General features: G+C 41.3%; 1 protein-coding gene across 17 annotated transcripts in view; it reads left to right on the top strand.

Moving 5' to 3' along the window:
- Positions 1-16,042, top strand: part of LOC134567371 (pre-mRNA-processing factor 40 homolog B-like) — a 94,497-nt gene that overhangs the window by 63,415 nt on the left and 15,040 nt on the right. For 16 of the 17 annotated variants that reach the window (XM_063426025.1, XM_063426022.1, XM_063426023.1 and 13 more), the window contains 5 exons: positions 2,192-2,306; positions 7,880-7,971; positions 11,213-11,329; positions 11,440-11,577; positions 15,110-15,205. In XM_063426025.1, the coding sequence (XP_063282095.1) occupies positions 2,192-2,306; positions 7,880-7,971; positions 11,213-11,329; positions 11,440-11,577; positions 15,110-15,205 (558 nt within the window). The remainder of the gene's footprint in view (positions 1-2,191; positions 2,307-7,879; positions 7,972-11,212; positions 11,330-11,439; positions 11,578-15,109; positions 15,206-16,042) is intronic. The other variant, XM_063426033.1, reaches the window with a different exon arrangement.

Raw genomic sequence — 16,042 nt, forward strand, 5'->3', positions numbered from 1 at the left:
ATCCCTGTAAGTTTGCAAAAACCCATAAAACCTGTACATAGGGGGCACTGTTGTACTCAGGAGATGTTGCTGAACACATATTGGGGTGTTCTTTATCAGTAACACATAACAGGAACTAAAAATCCATGCCTAAAGTACAATGTGAGAGTAAAATAACACAAAAAATGACTACCCAAAAATTTGACAAAGATTGGTGGTGGAATTAGTGCATGGAAAGTTTAAAAATATTACCATGTGAAATACCCTAGGGTGTATACTTTTCAAAAATATATGGTTTGATGGGGTAAATTACATTGGCCGGCTTCAAAAATGTCCCAAATAGGACATGGGTGCATGATGACCAGCTGTGAAAATTCCAAGTTGGAAAACTGGAATGCGCACCCTCCAAATAAGTTATTTTAGCCCCCAAAGAACCCGACACACCTATATATGGGGAGGTATCACTGTACTCAGGAGATGTTACTGAACACATATCGGGGTGTTCTTTGGCAGTAACCCTAAAGTTCTCAGTACATGTATTCTTAAATTGCTATGTGTGTCAAAGAAAATCCCCAATTTTTTTTTTATTTATTTTTATTGGCATAGATTTATGGTAAAATGATTGCATGAAAAGAGTCAAAATACCCCAAGTTTAAGGTTGTCTTCTTTTAAAAAATATATACATGTTAAAGACGACACAACTACACGCCACATTACTGACAGCAACGCCCACTCAACCAACAGGCTCGCTAGCACTACGGCGATGGCCCATAAGCCTGTTAACCCTCATTTCTGTGAAAAGACCACAGGCTACATAATTAATACCCTGGGTATAGCTGCTTTATATGTGACCTTTAAGTAGCCTGTTTCTGAACCTACTCTAGGGAGCTGGGGGTAGCTATTAGACACTAGAACCTCATCTGTCCACTAGCAAGTACCTTAGCATACCAACTAGATCACAGACAGACAGCCCCCCCTCCCTATGCTCAAACTCCAAGAACATAACTGTGCCTAGATCAGACTCACTATCAGCTGGGTAGCACAGCCTCTCCTTCTTAACTTAATAGCACCTATACTGAACACATCCTGGAAACACAGGTTAATCTACTCAGACCAATAGCCTTTAAGTATTACTAGCACTATCAGCAGGTTGTACTGAGTGGATGTGTTATCATAGATGTATCAATGGCAGTTAGAGATGCATGTTCTAGCAAAAATATAAATGTATATCTCGTTAAACAGTTTAAAGAATGATCTAAATAACTACGCCTGCGCAAACTAAAATATCGTGCTTGTAATCCGTGTGTCTTGACTCTCAAAAAACAAAAAATGTGCATTGTTTTTGATGCCGTACCAATGTTTTAAGATGTTTACGTATTTGTCTGAACCAGCTGTTGTGGCAGTGCAAACGGTTGTTCCCACTATGCACAAATAAAATAAAGAATTTAAACTAAAAAAATAAATATATACATGTGAAGGGTTATTCAGGGATTCCTGATAGATATCAGTGTTACAATGTAACTTGCGTTAATTTTGAAAAAAAGAATTGTTTGGAAATAGCAAAGTGCTATAACTTTCCAAAATAAAGAATATGTTAACATTGGGTATTTCTAAACTCAGGGCAAAATTTAGAAACTCTTTAGCACAGTTTTTTTTGGCGGTTGTAGATGCGTAACAGATTTTGGGGGTCAAAGTTAGAAAAGGTGTGTTTTTTTTTTTTTTCATCATATTTGATTATTTTTTTTATAGTAAATTATATGATATGATGAAAATAATGGTATCTTTAGAAAGACCATTTAACGATGAGAAAAACGGTATATAATATGTGTGGGTACAATAAATGAGTAAGAGGAAAATTACAGCTAAACACAAACACCGCAGAAATGTAAAAACAGCCCTGGTCCCAAACGGTAAGAAAATTAGAAAATGGTCTGGTCACTAAGGGGTTTAAAGAATGTCTTATTAGAGAGTGTTAACTTGAATGGCAAAAATAGCATTTATAAAGGGAAGAATAAATATATTTTTTCTCTTCTTCCATATCGTTATATGTCCTGGATTGTTATGTTAACTGCTGAATGTTATATACTATACTGTATATATTATACTTGTATTGGAAAATAGAGAATCACATGGAAAAATAGGTTAAAACAGGTTGCGTGTGATTTTCCCCTTTAAATTTCACAATTTTATTTGTGTAATATACCTTTTTCAGGTGTTTTTAGATGAGCTTCATGAGACTGGCCAGCTACACTCTATGTCCACCTGGATGGAACTCTACCCTTCCGTCAGCACAGATTCTCGTTTTTCCAATATGCTGGGACAGACCGGTGAGTCTTATGTTCTGATATCTAATTTTAACATTTTAAATGTGTGTCCATCTAATCTCCTCACAGTACAGTAACCTAATTTTTTGGCACAAAACAGAAAAAAAAACCCACTTTCATATGGAAGCTGGCAAATTCATTTGACAATAAGATATTGTTTTTTTGTTGAAATTCTTTATTTTGTTCAGTTCACGTATGAAGTGATACAAAGGCACCTTTTGGCATTGTCTGGTATAAATTGTAACACAGGGCACAAAAGTCAAAGACCAAAAAGTGCTTGACTACCAGATGAACATACACATGAACTGTGATTTTGTATTGGAAGATATTAAGATATAGAGAACAAAAGTGTTTTCAAACTCTAATAGTACTTCGTCAACAGGCAATCATGTGAGAATCCATGCTATGTACCAGGCGTGCCATGTGCTATTGTCACAATTTCTAAGTGACCCAACACGCAGAGTGTAAATGATATTAGAAGTAAATGTATACTGGTCCTTTGAGTGGCCGGCTTTGCATTTGATAGGCAGAGAATAGTCCGGGAAACCAGAAATGAGGGAAGCAACATACCAAAGCTGAGACACAGGATTAGCCGAGATCAAATAACCAGAAATACACAAAGAATGCATTTTTATATTATTCTCTTTAATTTTGTAACCATGCCCCCAAAACTGTCTGAATTCGAACGCCTTAGCGGGCTGTGATTTCATCGCCTTCATGACGTCGGCACGCACGTGCCACGTCATAAAAATGGGCGGTACGGCTGAGGAGAGAGGGAGAAACATGAGGACAGTCTCCCTCCACATGGAGGACGACTCCAGCCTGGGCAACAATTACAGGTCCCCTTACAGCTATGCTGTAAAAGGTGGGACAATCTACTGGAAAACCTGCACAAGTAGTAGATAAGTGGGGGGAAATTCAGCTGGGTAGGCAGTGTAAAGCATAACTTATGGAGCCAAAGGAGATAAAAGTTTGAGGGTGGGGCGGGGCCTGACCGCTGAGCAGACCGGTCGCACTATACAGGAGCTCCGTGAGAAATTCCGACTACAAAGCGTTTTCTTATCTTTATCTCACACTGAGCCCCTTAATCTGACACAGCAGAGCAGCGGTGGCACCCGGGGACTTACCGGCCGGTCCACCGGACTCAGAGAGGCACTCTGTAGCGGACACTGTACTGCGGCCTACACGGGCGTACTGGCGTGGGAGAGGCGGCCGACCTCCCCGCCGACGGACCAGCGGGAATTTACTGCAGCGCTCAAGACCCCGATCACCCCCCCTTGCCGGTGAGGGATATCCCGGTAAAAGCGGCAGACCAAGCAACTAGCAAGTTGGCAAACCCCACATGGGGATGAACAAGCAGTCGACCAAACGGGATCTACTAGGCCCAGCCAAAATGGCGGCAGAGACGCAGCCCAGGCCCAAGCATACAATACTTAAACCGCCTAAGCACGCGATGGAGTATATACAGAGTCTGAGTAACTACCTGTGGGCAAGACTTAAGACCCAGAGACAGCGGTACAAGATGGCCATGAGAGAGGTGACAGCATGGCTTCGACCGGCCACTCGGCGCAGCTTACAGGGAAACCCTCTCCGTGACTCCAGAGCGGCCTTCAGGATGCAGCGAGGCCGACATCCAAAGCAACCCTATACTCTACCACGGGTGAGTCGCCTAAATCCCTCACAGGGACTCATCCCAGGGTTACTTCCACATCAACCCTCCCACACGCATACAGCCCCTTCTATGAGACACCTCGCCGGAGGGCTCGATTGGAGCTGCTCCCCTCCAACACGAAGTGGGACAGGGGGATCAGATTGGTCACTGTACCACTGCTGCAAAACTCCAAGCTACCTGATGGGATCTGATCCACATTGGAATCCTGCACCGTTAGGAAGATGCAGAGCGGAGACATCCCCAGCTTGGCCCGCAAGAGGAGTCGGCTGACCGGCACAGGAAGCAGCCGCTCACAACACGAGCAGAGCCCAGAGACACTCAGGACAAACTCAAGATGCAGAGCACAACCCCCAGAGAGATATACAACGTTGAATATGTACCACTGTCTAATCAATTTGTGCCCATGATCACTATGTGCCTATGAGTAGTATGATATATAAGTCGATTTAACATGATCCTAATGTCTAGCTATTGACCCAGTTCCTTGCTAAACCTCTGGACAGGCTACGCAGACCAGTTGCGTTTCGGCCTCTTTTATCATTAATCTGCTAGCCCATATACTACCTATCTTTCCTAGAGCGCATTAATGAATCATGGATCACGAATATGAGTAGCATGTCTTTATCTGGGTTTTAATCTTATTGTTTACCGTACCTACTTCACTCGACTAACCAACCTGCAATTAGAGCTATCCTTAGTTGATATAGCGGATAGATATACTTGCATAGCCTGGCGTTTAGCTCTTATATGCTGAGTGGGTGCAAAGCGGGAGTATCTGACCTGATGTTATGTTATTGCTCAATCGATAATTCACCTTAGACGAGACCAAACTAGTCCTACGATTGCCTAGCTTAACAAGCCTGAGCTAATATACTAATGTTATAAAGCAGAATGTTCCTAAGTGTTTCTATATATTTCTGGTTCTTTTTTTCTTCTTTTTTTTTTCTTCTCTTATCCTCCTATGTATCACGAGAGACCTGCAATTTTCTCTATAGGCAACCGAGTGATCATTCTATGTTTATCGTAGTTACATGTATAATTGTTTCAGCATGTCATATTGCAAGTATGAGCAAGTTATTCCTAAGCCATGTTTATATCCAACCTGATGTCAAAACGTCTGTATATAAAAAAAAAAAAGTGCACTGTTTATCTCACCCCCACTGTAACTAATGTCCTGAAACCTGCATATGGATTGCCGTTGGGGTACCATATGCATGCCTGTGATTGACGAATGCACGGCAAAAATAAAGAATTATAAAAAAAAAAAAGTTTGAGGGTGCATACAGCTAAAACAAATAAAAAAAAAAACAATATGTTTATCTAAGTTAAACAGATAGTTTAGACACTCTCAAGCCCTATATTATACACTATATTCCAGTCGCGCTACTCATAGGTCCAAGTTCCCACATTTCTCCTGCAGGGTGTTAAACGCAGCGTCTGTAGCCGATTGTGCCCTTTAGTGGAGCCCTAGTCCTGACAGGGACTTTCCTCTGCTGGATCACCAAGAGTAGAACCAGGAACAAGATATTGCCAAGTAAATAGCCCCAGTAACTGGGCGACACACAGTTCTGGGAGTACAAGTTTAACCTGCCACACACGGCTTTTATACACTGGCCCCTAGCATGGGGTTTTCATAGCAAGAACACAGGGGTTTCTTCCCAAGATCCTCTGTGTTTGGGAGATAACAGAGCTCAAATTAGTATAACTCAATTATCTCTCAAACACAGAAACGTACATACATATTTTACAGCATTCAAAAAATACCAGAAAAGAATATAGGAACCCCACATAAATCATATTCCCGAATAGCCCCGATCTGAGCGCACAACATATGCAAAAAGTTCTCAGATCGGTTCAGTAGAACGAAAGGTATGTTCTAATAACTTTTTGACCGACCAGCCACGAGGTGATAGCCCAAAACCGTTTCAGAGGATTGAGCAGGATGGACGGCGGGTTTTGGGGGTTCATGTGCGAACACAGATGAACGCTCTCTCTGGCTGCTATGGAGGGAATGCTCCTACTGTTCCGTAGATCCTATCTCCCAAACGCTGTTCATCTAGTTGGTCGGGAAGTGGGGCGGGCAGCAGTACCATCTTTGCCCTGGTTCGCGGAGACGCAAGGCTGAAAACAGATCCAGGAGTTCGACCAGGTACCACTGCCTGCGTTCGGGAGAAAAAATGGCCACCCAGGAAAGCACTCAAGCAAAGGTGTCAAGTTGTTAATTTGTGGTTAACAGCCAGGGGAGGTCGGTGTTTGCTGGGGCATAACAAGGGAACCACACACCACTCATTCGGGAGACGAACAAGGGGGTACAGACAACTGAATCCTCTTTGATATCAGACCTGGTTGCGGGGACACTATCCTCCATACCTGATGGCAGCAGAACTTGCAAGGCGGCAGCAAAGTCCTCCCCTGTACACTCTCAGCCTCCAACAAAACTGATGAGTAGGGCCTAGCCGGCCCCATCTTTGAGGGTGCAGGTTGTTGTGGCTGCCATAGCAAACTCCTACTTTCGCAGAAACTGGTCCCGGTACCCGCATGGTGCTTCTTGGAGCAGCACCACATAATCTGCAGTCCAACTTAGAGTCATTTATATCGACAGAGCACCAGCAAGGCCTTTAAAACAGTCGGCGGCCCGGAGCTCACTGATAATGTCACTGTGTCTTGCAGGCGGTCCGCCCGACAATAAGATTGTTGTAAATCTTATTTTTACTTTAGTTGAAGTTGTGTAATCTGGTGGCGTTATGTTATATGGTAAAGTTGAAGTGATTATATTGACTGATACCTTTCTGTCTAATTGCCTTTAGTTCCATCAAAGTGCCTTCCTGATGTGATGCTTTAGTTAAAATCTCCTGTTTGATCTGACTTGGAGCAAAAATAAACTTTAATTCTTTCTTAAAGGGGCACCATAAACTGTACAGCCTGTTGTACTGGTTATGGTGCCATCACGGCTCTGGAACTGTCCCCTACTGTCTATGTCTCTTTTTAAGACAGTTTCACGTAAAGCAATATCGTTTCATACAGAATTTGTTGGCTGAGTGTGCTATATTCTACTGTGAATCCCCAGTTTGTGTCTTACTGTTTTCAAGCTAGCTGTAGGATGTCTCCATTGACATGCTGGCATCATAACTGTTGCAGCAGACTATGTCTGTGATTATGGTGCTAAGACTGCCAATTTAAAGACCGTTTGTGTGAGAACTGTTGCTTTGTGATATTGCTTAGTAGTTTGGATTATCTTGTATTTCCATTAGTACGATTTAGCTGACGTGTTTCCTAAATTCAGCCGTGGAAATCAGATTTCCGACAAAGAGATTTTTTTTTCATTTTTTAAAATTCTTTATTTTGTTTGATTTTTTTTATTTTTCATTTCTAAAAAATACAATTACATTATGTAAACGTAAAAAAACAAACAAACAAAAGAAGAACAAAAGCAAATGCGGTAAAGATTGCAAAGTTTGTGGTAAACAATCAGCTCCCCCCTCCAAAAAAAACAACAACCCCTAAACAACAGCCGGGTATCAAAATGACTCATAATAACTTAAAGCCCTAAAAAACATATGAGAGATGGTCTGAGTTGCCTGTCGAGACTCAGATACTTTGCTGCCCGAGATAACAGATTGTTATGACAAAACCAGGCAAGGCATATTATGTGTAGTGATCTGGATTAATTAAGGCTTGTTTGCCAACATTTCAAATAAAAATGAAATACCCACATCCCGCAAACATGGTAAATCGAACTAGTCATTCCGTTCCCTGGGGGTAAGGTGCTGATGTCTAGCAGGAGAGAAGGGAGCTGAAGGGAGGGGATTAAAGGCAATCACATCATGTATTAAATAACTGAAAAAAATTGGACTCAAAGGGCAGACTAAGCAATGTCTTATTTTTTTATTTGTCCCACAAATAGGTTCCACTCCACTAGACTTGTTCAAGTTCTACGTGGAAGATTTAAAGGCTCGTTTTCATGATGAGAAGAAGATTATTAAAGACATTTTGAAGGTGAGCAGTCTATGGAGATAACATTAACTCATATATAGACAAATGGCAATGGACAGTAACAGCAAATGCAACAGACTGATCACATGGAGATTTATTATATGAAAGGAAAACTTTTCAAACCTCTAAAATATGAAGTACCCACTTTTTCATTCATATCATCACCAAAAGGCAGATTGTTTTTTTTTAATTCTTTATTTTGGTTGTGCACAGATTGAACAAACAGCCGGCGTGTGCCACAACAGCGACATCCGGTAGAGTAGGTAAACATTGGTATGACATGTTATGGCATTAGATATATAGGCACATTTTTTATATTATTAGAAAACAGTAGTTCAGGATTACGTTTGATTGTAACTATGGTAACATTTGGCATGTCATGGAGAAACAGATACAAAAGAAACATATGCTGGGAACATGACTTGTGCTTGTGAGTGGACATAGAGTGTTAAATAATAGTAGGGGAAAATTAACTGGACAACGGTATTCATGACTTGCACATATATGTTAATGATTAGGGCAGCTGAATATTGGGTCGCTAGGGTCAGGCACAGTTTTAAGAGGGCATACAGACAGGTCTAACTACAGGCTGAGTTGAACCTATTGGGACATACTGAGTTAGTTGCATTGTGGTTCAGGCTAATACGAGTCGTCTATAGAACATTCTACAGTGTAAAACAATATACATGCCGCTACGAGCAAGAGATTGCTCAATTATTATTAGTTTACCACGCTAGTTATATGAGCAGGCTGGAACATTTTCTAGGATAGCGTACGAGGCAAGATATATTTCTTCAAAGACATAGGGACATGGTTGATCTAACTGTGTTAACAGTAGGAGGAGCAGGCCCTAGTCGCTGAATAGCTAGTGCATTACAGTTTACATGTTATGTTTATCTAAATTGTTGTTGCAGGCACAACTATACATATTAATCTAACATTCCACTGTTGTGTGTAACTCAGCAAACATGTTGAAAACAGAGTTATGCCATCTCAATTACAGTAGATTATAAATTTTAGTAAGCAGTAAAACATGGCATTGACATGCTTATGGTTAAAGATGAGCATGCCAGACCACTCAAGCATATTATAAGATTGTTGCATTTAAGTATATATCCAAAGAGGAACATATATGAATGATAGGTTGCCATGCATGCCGGCTAGTTGGCACGGGAATGGCCAGTAGCAAGCTGTCTAGGGATACAACCAGAGGGTGTGAGAGGGCATAGTGACATTATGATACTTAATGTGAGAGTCTCGTGTAGATTGTTCTGCTCATCCTAAAAAAAAAATGTAGAAGGGATTAGTCCAAGAGAGTCAGTAGGGCAATATAGCCGGGTGCACTGAGAGTCTGTGTTGGTGCTTAGGCCTCAGTTTGTAGTTTGTCTAGGCCTCAGTCTGCAGAGATCTCTGTGTTCAGCCGATGCCTGCTCTGCTGAGCCGCTGGCAGCGTGTATGAGCCTCTTGGGTGCCGGGTGTACCTTTGCGGCAGGGTAAGTACCCCTTCAGGGTTTTTCCTCCGATGGGTCATGGCTGGGCTCTCTGTCTGTTCCGTCTGCCAGTAAGTGATTTCTGGGATCCCTCCCCATTGGGCCGTGTGCGGGCTTCCCGACAGCTTTGCCTCCCTGGGATCAGCTTCGCTGCGACTGGTACTGCTTCACTTTGGGCTTTGTGGTTGTCAGCGTGGGGTTTTGTGCTGTGCTGGTTGCCGGTTTCCGCAATCGCTGAGCGAGGGATTGGCACCCTCAGTGGCGTGGGGCCACAAGATTTTGCAGGCGTTTCAGCGGTTTCCCGCGTGATAGAGCTTCGGTTCCTGCTTAGTTTAGAGGTTGCTCTGGAGTTAGGAGGAGGGCACAATAGTAGGGTGTGCCGAGTGGTCGGACGGATCCACGCCAACACCTTTTTCATCGCCAACCGGTAGGATTGTCTCCGGGCCTTAAGCTTTGCCCATAGATGGGTGCGCATGAGGTCCACGAAGTCCCCTGTATGCTTGGGAGGTGTGAGGCGTAGTTGTTTGGTCTTAGGCCGCGGTTGCGCCGCCATCTTGGCCGAGTCTCGTGAGTTCCGCGTAGTAGTTAATTTCGCCGCTTGTACGGTTATTAGCGTGGGGGTAACCGTCCCCAGCGGGGACCGGGATGACCCCCGCCGGTCCACAAGGGGGGGTAGCAGGGCTGCAGTAGGCTTCTGTTCCGGAGCACGTCCCGTACCAGGGAATCGGCCGCCTCCCCCAGTCCGCAGGCTTTGCTCAGAATTAGGCCTCATGATCGGATGGAGGTTTTCCGTGGCGCTTCGGTGGAGGACCGGTACCGGTGTGATCAGGATGCTTTACTGCGTTTGATCCCGGTCTCCGTGTGCCGTTGATGCCACTTAGTCAGTTGGTAACCTCAGAAGTCCGTCCGTAGTCGCAGGAGCTCTGAACCGGAGTCATGTATTATTTTTAACTGTCCCTGCTGAACATTCGACATTAACTAGTGATTACAAAAATAATTTTACTGGATGGGAAAATGTGTTCAAAGATCCTGAAACAAAGGAACAATTGTGGTTCATATGGCAACATTGGTTAATACGTTGGTTATCCAGTGCACTGCTTCAGTTTTTTCTAATTATGTTAAATGCTCAATATGGTGCTTAAAATAAGTTACAATTTAATTGAAAACTGCCATTTCTTTTGTCTGTCCTTTCCTCACAGAAAATCTAATTGGTTTAAAATAATATGCTTTTTTATAACATTAAAGTAGCAGAGGGAGAGTTCAAGTCTTGTGCTATTAGGGAACTGGATGAAGGTCATTGATTGTATGCTCAGGCACATCTATCTGGGATTCTTGTGGGGGGGTGCTGGATTACACACGATTTGCTACCCCCGCCCGATACAGAGCCAGTGCATTATCAAGGAGAATTGAATCATCCTATGTGTATAGACTCCTTAGCATTTATTCTTTTATTCCAATTTTCCCCTTATACCTATTTGTTCTTTGTTCTCCTCCTCTCCTTTTCTAAATAGTTTTTTTTTTCAAACACACACTTCAGATCTCCCTGGGATATTTTATGGAACCTCTGTGTCTTTTGAATCTTCTTGCATTAACATTTTATATGATGTAGATGTGGTGGCTATGGCTACATCACCATAGATCTTGTGCACTACATTTCCCTAATGTTCATTTTAGCCGTGGTGTTTCCTGTTTAAAACATTTTACTTATTTGTTTTCTAGTGTTTGTCAAAGAGGGTAATGCTTCCCTTTTACAGGATCGGAACTTCAGTGTTGAGGTGAACACTACGTTCGAAGACTTTGCCCACATCATCAGTTTTGACAAGCGGGCGGCTACGTTAGATGCAGGAAACATAAAGTTAACGTTTAATAGCGTAAGTGACACTGGGCAGCTGCCAAATGTGAGAATGATGAGTTGGAGCAGGATACACGATGTGGGCTTAACCATGACAGAGGATTTATACCACTGTTTGATTTGGCCTAGTTGTTGGAGAAAGCTGAGGCTCGAGAACGTGAAAGGGGGAAGGAGGAAGCCCGAAAATTTCGAAGGAAGGAAGCTGCGTTTAAAAGCATGTTGAAGCAGGCTGCACCCCCTCTGGAACTGGATTGCACCTGGGATGATGTAAGGTTGATTTATTTTTTTCCTATTGATAATGGTGTTATTTAATGATTTATAGCAGTTATTTAATAATACACCAGAGATGAGCCCGTGGCTTTATTATTTATCTCCTGACCTGAATTGAGATCACTTGCAATAAACAATAAGAGTTCTTGCCTTATACTGCGATGCTTTCAGCTGTCCGAATGAATAATTATCTGTTTCAGTCTAGACTTAAATAGGAGAAAGAGATTATAGCAGACCTCCTGGCTGGGCACTGGATATGGTGTGGTGGCAATTGCATATCTTGGAAGTCTGTTATCTTTCCCATTATTTTATTTCTTCGTTCATACTATAGGCCCACATAAATTCAGCTATAAACCCTTGTAAATCCATTATCTCTGTGTATATAAATATATGTATGTGATCTACGGAGAAAAATAAAGTTTTATATTGAAGATATACATTGACATAATTTACAGTATCCGTAGCTGTTGTGAACAAGCTGGTACCCCCAATAACTGATTGCCAGTGGTACATATTGAAGGCTGTTCTGGGGGTATGCTTGGTTGTCTGTTGTAAAGCTGATATCTATTAGGGTTTAATGACTTACTCCATTCAAACAAGTGGAATTGTAGAGCTTCTAGATGGAAGCATTAGCCAGTGCTTCCCTACGAGAAGCATTCTATTGGGCGATTGCTGCATTTGATTGGCACATTTGCAGCAGCCACCATGCATGTGCCAATTTTCGCCAGACTGGAAGGGCAGATTGTCATCACTGATGACTGCTATTATAAATGTCTATGTTTTTATTTAATCAGATCATAGGACTAGTTTGTAATAATATAATTTACCTTTTCATGGAAGATCACATGCTCTGTTTGTCATGTTAAAAAGGTTACGTGAAAAAAAATATTTATAAGTTTGCTTGTTCAAGAAAAACAAAATACATGTGATTAATTTCTTAATTAATTTACAGCTATATTTTACTTAAATGCAAAATTAAAAAAATAAGCTTGCATCACAGTGTGCCAGGACATACCCCTTGCTCACATCAATGGAAGAAGTTGATAAAAGGACATTACATTTAATTAATTAGTGTATGTTAACATACCTCCAAATATTCCTGTGTTTGGCAGGACAGTCTCAGTTTTTTGGGTTCTATCCTGCCATTCCAGGTTTGTTCCATATTTTTCTGAATTTGAGGACACCATGAAGCTCATCATTAGACATGCTCTTGCTGCGCAAACTGCACTCCTTGCATTCAGGTCATGGCCATGGGCCAGCAAATCGGCCTTTCAGCATGAAATGCCCTTTATTTAATGGTCCAGAGAACTTGTCTCCCTTCAGTGGTGCCAGTTAAGAAACTCGCATCACTAGCATGCCTCTATTCCGATTTCAATGCTGGGTTAAGATTGGAGTTCAGTTCTATATGGGACAACACCTGAGAAATTAGTTCCCAGGATGGCGCCTTCCTTGTTTGGTTTTTTTTCTCCTTTTTTGTTTCTTTCCCATTCTTCCCCCTTGTTTAAAGCAGCACTACTCTTAGGCATTAGCAATGGCTGTGCTATTTATCAGTTCAAATATAAAAAGAGAACCAAAGGAAAGAAGCTATCTGTGCACTCACCCAAATCCCTATGTACATTTTAAAGAACAGCGGTTTTCAGTACAATTACCATTAAAGTGTAAGCTCACCTGTCCAAAATCAAGTCAAATATAATGGTGGTATTCTTAAGAATGCCTACAATCTTATTAATCCTAAGCAGGGGAGATAATAGAGTTTGTGGCTCCCCCACTTCTTTCTTAAAAATCACAGAAATCGTACATAAACAATCTTAGATGTTTCTTCCCATGCAGTATTGAGACTTAATCATAGGTAATGTGAAATACATACATACAAAGCACACGGAAAACACTACCCTGTGAATGCCTTTTGACGCTAAAAGGGGGTAGAGAAAAAGGGAACCAAAAAAAAACTAGGAGGAAGAAGGCAACCAAAATAAGGGAGACGATTCACTATTGTATGCATGACGGAGATAAACATTCTACAATTCGAGGATAATAGTTGATGATACAATCAAAGGATGCTCAAGATGTCATATAGTACAAGCAATTTGCCACAAATACTGTGAAGGCACTGGTGAACCTTGGAGAACGCCAGGGTATGAATTAACTCCATCTAGGTTGATCAAGTAGGCCTGTAGAAGTAGAAGTGATCAGTGAGGAAGTAAAAGATGTTTCTTTAGGATCTGATCCCCTCCAATCCCAATTTTCTATATTGAAGTAAATTTGTAGTTTGTAAATCTCAGGCCATTTTATATTTGGACACGGGTGTTGAGCTAAGGAAAATCTGGCAGAGGCTTTTTTAGAATTCTCTAAAACCAGTTTATTAACCCCTTAAGGACCAAACTTCTGGAATAAAAGGGAATCATGACATGTCACACATGTCATGTGTCCTTAAGGGGTTAATCTTTGTAGTCTATGTAATTTCGACTGGCCTCGACTTTATGACAGCACCATCATAGTTGAATTTTCTCAGGGAATATTCTTTGGTTTCTTGTTGGTACCTCTCCCATTTTTGAGTTACAATTTATAGGTTATTTATCTAAACAGTTATTGAGGTTAAAGATTTTAAAATTATCCATCTCTGTCCATCGTAGATATTTGTATGGCTGAAATTCACGCCTGCTTATGTTCACACTCATTGATACAGTAGATAAATTGTTTTGGTTGGCTTCTAATTTTTACACATGGTAGGTTATGTATAAAAACAAAAACAAAAAAGATGACGTAAAGTACTAAAAGTGGGACAGTCACCGTGAAAACCAATGGAACCAGCAGGCACATTGCATTTGTGATTCTGCCCCTTTTCCATGTTTGCCACATTTTTCAGGACAGACACGTTTTATACATAACATCCATGGTGTGAAAATTGGTAAGGGGCCTAACCTGAAATGCTGCAGGCGTACTGCAAAATCTGTATCACAAGCTAATTTACAAACCAAATTACTTACTTCCTTACTCATTTGTTACCAAACTGCCAAGCAATACATTTCCTTTCATTATTTTTCCCTGCTAAAACCTAAAAAAAACATTGCTCTAATTAAAACACAAACCAATCCGTTAGGATAGAAATATAGTACGGATCTGTATCACCATACTGCTGTATGTGATCACAGGGAAACATAGTGGTCAAATAAAAAAACGGAATGGAGAACAGTGGGGGCGCTCTTCATTTCTTTGTCACATGATCATGGTTTATGTCACTGGCTTGTTCTCAGACCATTACAGTTGGCTTTTACAGTGAATATAATCAGGAGAGGCTTTTGACAGCTACAGGTCATAAATGGTGACAGTGCGGTGCCAGATTTCAGGGTTTTTGTTGTTTTGTTTGCAAATCAGCACACAGTACGCACGATAAAAGTATGACAGACCTGACAAAGTTTATAATACAGTACAGTTTTTCTAATATGAAATAAAGACGATAGTCTGGTCCTGTCTACCAACTTTATTATTGATCTGTGGTGTAAATAAGGCTCCCCCTGTGTTCCCGCAGGTAAGAGAGCGTTTCGTTGGGGACAGTGCATTTGATCAAATTACTGTGGAATCAGAACGTATCCGTCTCTATAAAGAGTATCTTCAGGTTCTTGAGGTATGGCTGTGTTATCTTGTGAGTACTTCCTTTGTTTGCATGCTGCAATGTCCTTCATTTACAGATATCACAAATGATTAGCCTGACACAGAAAGACTACAAGTGTCCTTGATGCTAATTAGAAGTGAATACAGGACTTTTCACAGTCACAATTTTGGAGGGCTACAAAATCTTTACTATTTATCCAGCTGGTTCATTGAGCACTGTGACCTATTTGACACGCTGACTTAGAATACCAAAAAAAGAAATATGTCTAGTGTTGGTAATAGAGAATGGTGTGTTAAACAGCAGCTTTGGATCCTAAACCATGTCTACTATTACCTGGTTTAGTGATTAGCTGCAAAGTCTTGGGAGGAAGATTTGCTAGGTAGACTTTGTAAATCATGTTGCAATATATTGTGAAAAGATCTGAGATTTGAACAGTTGCTACTATGCTGCTGTTGAACATGGTAGAGAATCCATTCATTGCATTCGTTACCAGTGGGTGAACTTAATAGAACATAGTGAGTTGATGGTCAGATGGTGGAAACGGATAACTAGACATTAACTGGCCCCTTTTCTAACCATGATACTGCTAAAGAGAAGCACTAGTCTGTCAGTGTGTGCAGGAGTTAACCCATTGGCAGAGAAGGTGAAGTTACAGGTAGGGCTTTAGACTAGGGAAAGGCCCGGAGTTACTTACCTAAAACCATATATTTAACAGAAATGTGTTGCTTTTAATTACAAAATGCAAAGTGCTTTATTCTGTAATAGATGGTGCAGTGGTTGTTACTTGGTGCCTTAAATAATAAAACAACAGATAAAAATCATGGTGATGACTGAATTCATTGTATTGAC

Source organism: Pelobates fuscus, chromosome 1 (genome assembly GCF_036172605.1).
Source record: "Pelobates fuscus isolate aPelFus1 chromosome 1, aPelFus1.pri, whole genome shotgun sequence".
Classification (NCBI taxonomy): Eukaryota; Metazoa; Chordata; class Amphibia; order Anura; family Pelobatidae; genus Pelobates; species Pelobates fuscus.